The sequence below is a fragment of the Saccopteryx bilineata genome, chromosome 2 (assembly GCF_036850765.1).
Source record: "Saccopteryx bilineata isolate mSacBil1 chromosome 2, mSacBil1_pri_phased_curated, whole genome shotgun sequence".
Taxonomy (NCBI): domain Eukaryota; kingdom Metazoa; phylum Chordata; class Mammalia; order Chiroptera; family Emballonuridae; genus Saccopteryx; species Saccopteryx bilineata.
The window spans coordinates 114,230,448-114,242,755 of NC_089491.1; the positions used below are offsets into that span (position 1 = coordinate 114,230,448).

At 40.1% G+C, this 12,308-nt stretch overlaps 1 protein-coding gene across 3 annotated transcripts in view; it reads left to right on the top strand.

Moving 5' to 3' along the window:
- Positions 1-12,308, top strand: part of KCNMB4 (potassium calcium-activated channel subfamily M regulatory beta subunit 4) — a 57,576-nt gene that overhangs the window by 14,606 nt on the left and 30,662 nt on the right. For all 3 annotated transcript variants that reach the window (XM_066257659.1, XM_066257662.1, XM_066257661.1), the window contains one exon: positions 6,120-6,247. In XM_066257659.1, the coding sequence (XP_066113756.1) occupies positions 6,120-6,247 (128 nt within the window). The remainder of the gene's footprint in view (positions 1-6,119; positions 6,248-12,308) is intronic.

Sequence of the window (12,308 nt, forward strand, 5' to 3'; positions counted from 1 at the left end):
GTCCTACATGACCAAAGACATTGTGTCTATAAATTCACCTAAGTGAAATTACACCTATGGCACCAAAAACCAAACCAACCCTGGAGCCAAACCAAGACGGGAGGGAACATGCAAAGACTTGCAGTGCATTTCTAGTCTCAGAACAACAAAGAACTGCAACAGACAGCTTTAGCCCGTTAGTCCTCAGAAGGACACGTTGCCAATTTCACTCCCAATGAATCATTACACTGATCTTCCCAGAGAGCGATGCAAAAGTCAGCTCATCTCCCTTTACCTTCAAACCAGAAACCCTAAAGATAGAGATCCGGGAGGCAGTGTTGTGCAGTGGATAAGAACGTTCTGCAGTCTGAATCCCAGCTTTTTTATTTGCCATTGTTACTTAAAGCAAGTTTTCTTAAACCCCTCTGCCCCTCAGTTTTCTCATCTGTAAAATCAGGGTGATTATAATATTTGCTCATTTGGATAAATGAGATGTTTGGCATTAATGTTAGCCATGATGGTGATAGTGATGATGATACGGTATATATTATTCTTTGTGCCCCTCCCCCAAAGGGAAGAGGCTCATGGTGAAGCTATTATCGTGTCTGGAAAACCATCAGGCTTGAACAGTCTAGGAAGGAAAAAGAGTTGCTATAACTGAATTTCTATTTCTTTTTTCTAGAACTCTGTTTTGAAATTTCACTGATAGTTTATTTTAAAATTTAAGAACTAGACTGATCCACTTAAGTCAAGTTGAGAAAAAATCTAGGGAGAATCTGAGTTTGGCTTTATAGAAATTTTAAAGAATTACTGGAGAATCAAAATATAAGAAAATGAACAATAATGATTTTTAAGAACATAAAGTTTAACCTTTAAAATATTTTCCTTTCAAGGTGATGTAACTTTTAAAAGTGGCTAGCAGGGGTCCCCAAACTATGGCCCGTGGGCCACATGCAGCCCCCTGAGACCATTTATCCAGCCCCCTCCGCACTTCCAGAAGGGGCACCTCTTTCATTGGTGGTCAGTGAAAGGAGCACAGTGACCATCTCATTAGCCAAAAGTAGGCCCATAGTTCCCATTGAAATACTGGTCAGTTTGTTGATTTAAATTTACTTGTTCTTTATTTTAAATATTGTATTTGTTCCTCCAATGGTCTGAGGGACAGTGAACTGGCCCTCTGTGTAAAAAGTTTAGGGACCCCTTAGCTAGAGTATTATAAGCTCCTTATTTAACCTATGATACTCTTTGGAAAGAATGCAGTCCATGGAAAGAATACTTGGATTTTGATCTCGGGTTCTTTTCCCCAATGAATAAAGTACTTTGCTTCCAAAAATTCATTCGCACTAGCTTAAAGTTTCCTGAAGGTAAGAAACATTTCTTTTATCCCACATGAAGCCAAGACATACCTAATACAAAGCTGACACACTTGGTGAAAGATTTCGTCCGATGTTTTCAGAAACATGTAGGTGTGACTCCCCCGGTCATATCGTGGAGTTACTGTCATTTGGTAGAGGGTTTCTTTTACTCCCCCACCAAAAAAGAATGAATAGTAAAAAATTCAAACTGAGTTAACTTGCAAATTTTTAAATCTGCTTTAATTACATTTGACTGTTAGTTGTTATTCTTTAAAAATTGGACTTCGGATGATAGGAATGCAGCATAATCAAATGTCAAAATAACCTAGAGATGTTTTCTCTGAACATATGTACCCTGATTTATCAATGTCACCCCATTAAAATTAATTTATAAAAAAATATATATATATATACCCCTTGCCTCAAGTGTGCCCACTGCAAAAAAGGCTCTAATGAATTTTTACGGCTTTACGCCTCATAGCTTCTATCTCCAAATCTAGAAATTTCTTTCTACAAAGAATACAGTCAATTGACACCTATTTCCCCTTTATAAACTAATTTACATGATATAGAAAAGAAATGTTTTAATAGAAGGAAAGGAAATGTCCAGTACATTATTGGAAATAAGCAAAAAAAAGAGAAAAAAATCAGAGTCCCTTTATGAATATTACTTTTATACAAAGTATAGACCCCCAGGAAAGGACCTACACATCCTTTCTTGCTGGCTGGAATGATGACTCATCAGGCTTCCCAACCATGTCCCCAGTGGGTGGGATCTCTTCTGGGAAAAACGCTGCAGTTGTGTTTGTAGCCCTGCCTTCTGCTGGGAACTTTCTTGGTGTACCTCCAAGAAGAGAATCATGGAAATGTAGACCTAGAAATTATTTTGGAGACATTACAGATTAGAAAAAAATGAAATCTAGAAAAAGGACATTACTTATTCAAGCCCAAACACCTAACAAATAATAAGACTGAAGCCTTATTGAATGGTCTCCATTGTTTCTAAGCCCAATTGCTACTTTGGAAGAACTCAGAATTCATTATTTCACAGACATTTTTAGCTTTATATTACTGTTATTAATAGAAGTGGAACTATATATGCAGATGATAAATATACAGTGACTCCTCAAACACTAAAATAATACTATTTGTATAACATGTGAATTTGTTAGTAAAACAAATTTACTAACATTTAAAATGTGTTTATAAAATTCAAAATATATCAAAGACTTAAATATAAGATCTGAAACAATAAATTACATAGAAGAAAATGTAGGTGCTAAACTTTATGAACCTTGGTTATAGAGAACAGTTTATGAATTTGACCTGAACGGCAAGGAAAGTAAAGGCAACAATAAATAAATGAGACTATATCAAACTAAAAAGCTTCTGCACAGCAAAATAAACTGACAACAAACAAAAAGGCAGCCAACTAATGGGAGATGATATTTGCAAACAGCAGCTCCAATAAGGGGTTAATATCCAAAATATCTAAAGAACTCACAAAGCTCAGCAACAAACAAGGAAACAAACCAATTATAAAATGGGGAGAGGACCTGAACAGACACTTTTCCCAAGAGGACATACAAATGGCCAACAGATATATGAAAAGATGCTCATCTTCATTAGCTATTAGAGAAATGCAAATCAAAACTACAATGAGATACCACCTCACACCTGTTAGATTGGCAATTATCAACAGGACAGGTAATAACAAGTGTTGGAGAGGCTGTGGAGAAAAAAGAACCCTCATCCACTGTTGGTGGGAATGTAAACTGGTACAGCCTTTATGAAAGAAAATATGGTGATTCTTCCTAAAATTAAGAATAGAACTAAGTTATGACCTAGCAATCCCTCCATTGGGTATCTACCAAAAAAACTCAAAAACACTGGTGTGTAAAGACACACACACCCCCATGTTTATCACAGCATTACTCACAGTGGTCAAGACATGGAAACAACCAAAATGTTCCTAGATAGAGGATTGGATAAAGAAGATGTAGTACATACATATATATACATATACATATGCATATACATATATATATATATAATGGAATACTACTCAGCCATAAGAAATGAGGACATATTGCCATTTATGACAACATGGATGTACCTTGAGAACATTATACTGAGTGAAATAAGTAAATCAGAAAAATCTAAGAACTATATAATTTCACACATAGGTGAGATATAAAACTGAGATAGACATAGATAAAAGTGAAGTGGTTGCCGGGGGAGGGGATTGTGGGGGAGGGAGTAAAGAGAGACAAATATACAGTGAGGAAAATGATTTGACTCTGGGTGATGGACACACAACATAATCAACAGTTCAAATGCTATAGCAATGTTTACCTGGAACCTATGTATTCTTATTGATCAATATTACCCCATTAAATTTAATTTTCTAAATAAAATTTTAAAAATAAATATGTTTATATTATTTATTTTTAAATGTTTAATCACTGTGAAAATAACTTTATTATCTTGAATAAAAATATATCTAAGTGTTATTTAAATATAGTTGGTATACAGTATATTAGTTATAATATTTTCAGGTTTACAATATAGTGATTTGATATTTTTATATCTTACAGTGTGATCACCCCACTAATTTTAGTAATCACCTCTCACTGTGCAAACTTACCACAGTATTATTGACTATATCTCCCTTCACTTTTTCTACCCATCCCCTAGCTGCTTCCTGCTGGTAACCATCCCTTTGGTCTTTGTTTCTTTGAATCTGTTTTTGTTTTGTTTTGTTTGTTCATTTGTTTTGTTTTTATAAATTCCGCATGTAAGTGAGACCACATGGTATTTGTCTTTCTCTGTCGTACTTATTTTACTTACCTAGTAACCTCTAGATCCAACCAGGTTGTCACAAATGTCAAGATTTCATTTTTTATTGCTGCATACTAATCCATTTTGTGTATATATTGCATATATATGTGTGAATGTCTATGTGTGTGAATATTCTTTATTCATTCATCTAGCAATAGACACCTAAGGTGTTTCTATATCTTGCCTATTTTAAATAATGCTGCAGTGACCATAAGGGGGCTATATTTCTTTAATTACTGTTTTTGTTTTCTTCAGATAAATATCTAGAGGTAGAATTGCTGGGTTATTAATTGTGTTATTGTTTATTACTTTTACCCACACTTTTGAAACTTCACTGTTACCAGGCACAGTTTTAAGTGTGATGACACAAAAAGAAAATAAATGAATAATTCCTTGTCCCAACTTGCCAGCACACTGGGGAGGCCGACATACAACGGACAAGAATGACACTGTGATTCTTGTGAAGCAGGTGTGACACCTATGGCCATACAAATGAGGGGAGCTTAGCTGTGGAGTAAGAAAGGGAAGCTCCCCTGACAGGTAACACCAGAACTGCATCTTGAAAGAACCGGAGTAAAAGCATGTGCCAGACAGGTAGCTAGGAGAACAGGGGGCAAATTTCGGAGCAAGTGCTCCCACCTGGCTGCATCCCAACTTACGTAAAACCAAGGACAGGCAGGCATGAGCTTGTGATGAGCTTTGTACATCATGCTAAAAAAGTTTGTATTTTACCAGAAAATAATGGGAAAGCATTGATATATTATATGCTCTTACATAATATGACTCAAATTATACTATCAAGTCAATAGATTTGTTCTGCTCCTTAATATCAGATACCCTGGCGAAATGGCTGAGAGTGGAATGTGATAAAGTCACCAGAATCTAATTCCTATTGTAAAGCTGACAGAAATATCAATGTCCTCATCTGTAAAAGGGAGATCATTATAGGGTTGTTGTAAGACACGCACGAGTTAAAGCCAGTTAAGCATTTATTACAGTGTCTGGCATATCGTAAAGACTCAGTAACTCTTAGTCGGCATCGTCTTCCTCATGACCATCATCATTATAAAAGACTGAATTGGAGAAAATGGATGAGAATGGTAAGGGCTAATTTTAACATCTAAAGTTGAGAGTAATTTTCCAATTCTGCTGAATCTATATTGCTTAGAGTCCCTTCAGAGAGAACTACTTTGTCAGAGGCATGGCTAGGAAAAGGCATTGGTTAGCAAAATGCACTTATTATGTACTTGAGAGGAACTTTCCTGCTGATTTTGTTGTACAAGATAGCGTAAGAAAAGAATCCCAGAGGTTCAGCTATGGAAAGCGGTATCTGAGGAGGGCTCGTGCTTTGTTTGTTAAAGAGGAAAGAGGAAAATATTAATTTCCATAGAAAGAACTTGAAGATAAAATTAACTTTATTTTTTGCTTTCCTTTCTTGATTGGTAGGCTTTCAAAAAGAGAGAGTATGCTTGTGGTTTGCTATTAGATTGCAACTAGCTGTTTATAATATAGCCTTGTACTGTAAGGACTGAAGGTTATTTCTTTGTTGTATTTTTGTTATTGGAATATTTTCTGTAATTGTGCCAAATTAAAAATTTGAAATATGCAGCAGGTCCTTGAATGCTGTCATTTCATTCATTGTTGTTTCATCATAATGTTGATGAAATGTCCTGGGAACTTAACTCTTGTTTATATCAATTTACCCACGGTGAAATTGGTTTTGTTATACCAATTTTGGGGTTGGTCGCAGTGTCAATAACCTATCAATGACCTTAATTGAGGACTTAATATAGTTTAGCTATTTAAATTTGATTGTATTAAAAATTGGGTAGGTCAGAAATAGATTTACTGTCTGCACAATGCTATCTCCCTCTATAAAAAAGTGCACTATATTTCAATATTCTATAGAATAATAGGTTTATTTTTGTTGTTCTGTTTTGTTAGTGCTCCTATATCCCTCCCTGTAAGAGAGAAAATCAGAAGAACTTGGAAAATGTCATGAATTGGCAACAATACTGGAAAGATGAGATTGGTTCCCAGCCATTTACTTGCTATTTTAATCAATTTCAAAGGTAAGCCAATGTTTACATGTACCTATTAAAATTGTTTGTAGCCTTTGTAGTTTCACATTATGTATCAATAATATGACATTAATAAATTATAGATTGTGCTCACTTGAAAAACATAGAACATGGAGAGTGTCTCAGTTCTCTCCAGCAGATAGTTAGGGAAGCCCCTTCTAACTGTACAGGTTGGGGGGGGGGGCATAAAGAATCTATAGGAAAGAAGAGAAAGAGAGAGAGAACTTATATTATAGAGTTTCCCCTCTGGATACACTAAGCAAATGCAGCGTTCCCTGAGGATCATTATATACTAGCAGTGTTCCCTGAGGATGCCACATTAATGTACAGGAAGTGAACAACTTTAAGATGCAGGTTTGTCAGCACCATGGACTGTATCAAATATTATCTTTCTTCTTCTTTCCTATTCTGATGAGATCCCAACAAAAGGAGTGTATACCATTCACACTTTGACTCAGAACTCAAGTAATGCCATGTAATAATAATGGCTTCTTGGACTAGAACACATCAGTACCTACCCAGATTAATCATGGTAATTTATTGACCAAACATTTATTGGGTATTCACAACACCTTGCTGGACATCTCCACTTGGATGTTCTACGGTTACATCAAACATTTTTTTCCTCTGATGGTCCCTCTCTTAGAGAATGGCACCACCATCCACTCATTTAATTAGTCTGGATATCTCTTAGTAATTAGAATTCACTTTTCTTTTCTCTACTCTGTCACCTGGGTTTCTGTCATGTTGATTGTACCTCTGATTTCTGTTCTCTGCATTCCCTGTGGCACTGTCTTAGTTCAGATCCACCTTATTTCCCAGCTACACCTTATTTCTCAGCTCCATTAATGCAATAGTCTTCTTTTTCCCCATTTTTATTGAATTTATGAGTTGACACTGGTTAACAAAATTATACAGGTTTCTGGTGTGTAGTTCCACAGTACATCATCTGTACATTGTATTGTGTGTTCACCACTCCAAGTCAAGTCCCTTCCATCACCATTTATCCCCCCATAATCTCGTCTACCTCCTCCCAAGCTCTGCCCCAAATGCAGTAGTCTTCTAATAAGTCCTTCCATCTCCACCCTGCCCCCATTGCAAACTACTCTGCATACCGCTCCCAAGGTGATCTTTCTAAAAATTGGGACTAATCTGGGAAATCCTCATAGTTTTTTAGTAAAGTTTGAATATTTTGTCATGGACTGTGGATCAGGTACCTATTGCTATGTAACAAACTACTGTAAATCTAACAGCTTGATTTATTACTTCTTACGATTTTGTGTGTTGGCTGGAGGTTCATCGGTTGCTCTCACTTGGACTCATGGGTAGTCAGATGATGGCTGGAAGGGCTGCGTGGCCCATATGCCCTCTTCTCTCACATGCCCAGCACTAAGAGCTGGCTCGGACAAAACACCCCAGTTTCTCTCCCCTGGCCCCTCATTCCTTCCTTATAATACAATCACCTTCTTTATACTATGGCAGCCTCAGGACAGCATTTCAAGTGAGCCAGGCCTTTGCCCTGGAACTAGCATAACATTACTTCTGACACATTCTATTGGTTAAAGCAAGTCATGATACAGCCCAGGTCTGTGGGGTGTTAAAATAGACTCTGCCTCTTGATAGAAAATGCTACAGCAGTGTTGTAGCTATTTTTAATCACCGTAGCATATGGTTGACTACCACCTCTCCAGCCTTATCTCCATACTCATCCTCTTTGCAATAGACTTTCTGAACTACTTCAGAATATCTTATTCTTCTATAACCATGCCTTTTTATATGCTGCTCCTACTTCTTGACTGCATTGCTGAAGGCTCCCCTGGAATCACCTTTTCTGGGCCACTTTGCTTGATCATGGTTACTTTAGTTGTATATCAGCTAGGGTGCTGTTTGCTGCAGATAAACATAAAACTGTCCCTCCAAGTGCCATCAACAATTGGAAGACTTGTTATTTTGTATATCAAGAAATGCGTGAGTGGACTGATACCAGCGTTGTTTGATGCAGTGACTTAACAGTGTAATCAAGAGCCGAGCTCTCTTCCAGATCTCGGGTCTGCCTCTGGGTGGCGCCCCTGGTGATCAGAAGATGGCTGCTGTGGTTCCAGATGTCACAGCCAGACACAGCAGTGTTCAAAGTGACAAAGAACTTATTTCTCCTCACATATTTTCCTTTTCACAACTTCCCAAAGCCAACATCCCCTAAGGTATTTTTGTTTATAATGAGTTCCTTTGTCTAAACCAGTTGTTCCCAAACTACAGCTGGTCCCCTAACTACAGCCCATGGGCATGTGGCCCCCTGAGGCCATTTATCCAGCCCCCGCTGCACTTCCAAAAGGGGCACCTCTTTCATTGGTGGTCAGTGAGAGGAGCACATTGACCATCTCATTAGCTAAAAGCAGGCCCATAGTTCCCATTGAAATACTGGTCAGTTTCTTGATTTAAATTTACTTGTTCTTTATTTTAAATATTGTATTTGTTCCCGTTTTGTTTTGTTTTTTTGTTTTTTTACTTTAAAATAAGATATGTGCAGTGTGCATAGGCATTTGTTCATAGTTTTTTTTTTGTTTTTTTTTTAATAATTTTATTTTTTTTATTTATTCATTTTTAGAGAGGAGAGAGAGAGGGAGAGAGAGAGAGAGAGAGAGAGAGGAAGGAGAGCGAGACAGAGAGAGAGAAGGGGAGGAGGAGCTGGAAGCATCAACTCCCATATGTGCCTTGACCAGGCAAGCCCAGGGTTTCGAACCGGCGACCTCAGCATTTCCAGGTCAACGCTTTATCCACTGCGCCACCACAGGTCAGGCTGTTCATAGTTTTTTTTTATAGTCCGGCCCTCCAACGGTCTGAAGGACAGTGAACTGGCTGGCCCCCTGTGTAAGAAGTTTGGGAATCCCTGGTCTAAACCAATCACCAGAAAGAACAACCAGAATTGACCTATGAGTCAGGGCGAGGGCAATGTGTCCTAAGTTGCGTGGAGGAAGGGATATTATATGTCTATGTATTTGTATTGGATGCATACATATCTAATACTTGAGATATACTAATATGGCTATGAATATATCTAAGAAACCAAGGCTTGACAATGTATATGGTGCATGAGGCATATAGGTTATATACTAAAGAGTGGTGAATTTGTAAGCTGGAAAAGTATTTTGGGGTAAGATTTCTAAAGAGTCATAAATGCCTTACTAAGGAGATGGTCTATGCTGTATGGGCAGTGAAACTTTGTAAAAAGTTGTGTTTTCTTTAAACCAAAGATTGACGTGACTAGAGCTGTGACATAGGGAGTAACTGGTGTAGGGCTGAATGTATACTGGGGGTAGGGGGGGAGATCAGTGGAGGGCAGGGAGCTCGAACTCAGTGAGGGGGAGGTGAGGAGAGTACTGAGTGAAAAATTACAACTTGCCAGTCATTGCAAATAACATTTTGTTTTGATCACCAAACTTCATATAGTAGTTCTGAGTACTAACCCCACTTACCAGATGAGGAAACTGAATTCTATAGAAGTTAAATAACTTGCCCAATGCATACAACTATTAAGTGAAGAAAGTGGGATCCAGTTAGTCTGACTCACAATGTTCCTTCTATTAACCGCCTTCTGGTCCTGACAAGCGTTCCGAGAGTCCAAGTGGAGCCGTGGAAGTGGAGGGAGCTAACAGCGCGCAGGCCAGCAGGACCTGTTTGAGTTATAACTAGCAGAACTGAATGGCAGTGTGAGTGATGAGGGAAAAGAGGCTGTCAAATTTGACTGGGCGTGAGAAAAAGATAGTCCAGCTCTGGCTATTCTGAACTTGGGGGGCTCATAAGACATCCAGAAGATTCTTGAAAGAGTTGGCAATGCAGAACTTTCATTCAGGAGCAGAAGGTCAGGACCAGCGTTACGCAGGTCTGGGAATCGGCACACAAACTGCCATTGAAGCCCAGAGAAAGGACTCACACTGGGAACACACAGAAAGGAGAAGTGGGGCAGACTCTTGGATCGTCGGCATTGAAGGTGCAGGGGGAAGGAGATGGGGAAAGTGGCCAGAGGGTGAGAGGAAAGTCAGAAAACAATAGTATCTTAAAAAAAAAAATTTAAGGTTATCCAGAAGCACTCCTGAGAAGTCATCAGTTTTGGCAATGAAGTCTGACAGTGATCGTTGTGAAAACAGATTAGGGACAGTCCTAGGGTACAGGGTTAGAAATCTTGTTATATTTTCCTTAGGGGAGAATGTGAAGGCATTAGTGAGTGTAGAGTACTCTTTCAAGAAGCCTTCCGTGACTGGAAAAGGGGTGTAGGGAGGAGGTGAGGCTTTGAGAGGGAAGGAGAGAAATGGGTTAGAGAAGTGGGCCCACTGCAGACCAACACTGCTCAGAAAGAGAGAAACAGAACACAGGGAGGAAACAAGACAAAAATGGAACACACTGAAGGAAACGAGATAGGATGTGATAAAAAAAAAGGTTAAGAAGTAAGGATGTATTTTTCTTTTTTGGGGGGGCGGGGGAGGCAGTCAGACAGACTTCCACATGCGCCCAACCGGGATCCACCCGGCATGCCCACCAGGGGGCGATGCTCTGCCCATCTGGGGCGTTGCTCTGTTGCAACCAGAGCCATTCTAGCGCCTGAGGCAGAGGCCATGGAGCCATCCTCAGCACCCAGGCAAACTTTGCTCCAATGGAGCCTTGGCTGTGGGAGGGGAAGAGAGACACAGAGAGGAAGGAGAGGGGGAGGGGTGGAGAAGCAGATGGGCGCTTCTCCTGTGTGCCCTGGCCGGGAATCAAACCTGGGACTCCTGCACGCCAGGCCAACGCTCTACCACTGAGCCAACTGGCCAGAGCCCAAGGATATATTTTTCTGAGGCAGGAGCCGCGTAACAGAATAGGCACCAACAGGAGGACAGGTGGGTATCGAACCGGTGACTCTCTGAATCAGGTGATGCCTCCTGCTTCCGGTCTCTGACCAGGAGCCAGTTTTAGAATGTGGGTGAGCCTCAGCTTGTGGTTGGAAGCAAACAGGGACCCCTTCCCATGGGCTGTCCTGAATAATGGTCCTGGTCTACTTAACAAGCCTCCCCCCCCCCCCGCCACTCCCCACTCAGCACTGAGTTCTAGAGGCCGCTGCCCCCAGGCATAGCTGCTCCTGTGAGGGCCTGAAGTCGGAATATTCTCAGTACCCAGTCTGGGACTGTTCCTCCAGAACGATGAGAACTATGTGAAAAGAGATAAGCCTTCATTCTCTACCTACTCTGGTAACTTTAGTAACGCTAAAGTTAAGCCCCTCGTACCTCCCTCAGAATGGATACTCATTCCCTAGCCATCATGTCACTGTCTCCCCAAACTGTCACAGTGTAGCTAGACATGGGGGTGGTCTGTCACAACCCAGCAGCACTCGAGACACGATTTTAGGTGGCTCCGGGAAAACAGAAGATTGGAGTTTGGCTCTTTTACCATGACATATGCAAGAGGAAACAGGGGTGCTGGCTGGAGGTGTGAGAAGTGGCAGCTTCCTGGCGCCATCTTCCCTGAGCACACTTTTACTATTGCGAAGAAGAAGCCAAACATAGATTTACTGTGGAGACTCCCAGATGCTCTCGGTAAGATGAACTTTATATTTAAAGTAACCTTTAGATTTCACTCACATGCAGGAAATTAGGGAGAATAGTTATCAGGAAGCTTCCATTTTCAAGAAAAGCATGTTATTTTAAAAACTGAAGACATTATTGAAGTCTGAGCTTTCCGCCATTGAAGCCTCATTTAGGAGAGCCGTCCTCAGGAGTGGAATCTGCAGTGTCCAGAGCAGCCTCTAGCAGCACGTCTGCCACAGAGGCCAGCCCCCACGTGGGCACCTCTCTCCTGCACCCAGGAAGGATGCCGAGGGCTGGGGGGGGGGGTTGGCACTGGCTGCTTCCATTCGTGGCCTTCTTGTATATAACATTTCAGCTCCTTGCCTCCTTCAGTCTTGGGTTCACAGTCTTTCTCCAATGTGTAGATTTCTATTTTCCACATTTTTACGTAGGTCACACTTAATCACCCTGTGCCATTTTTTTTTTTTTTTTTTTTTTTTTTTGGTCTCATTCTT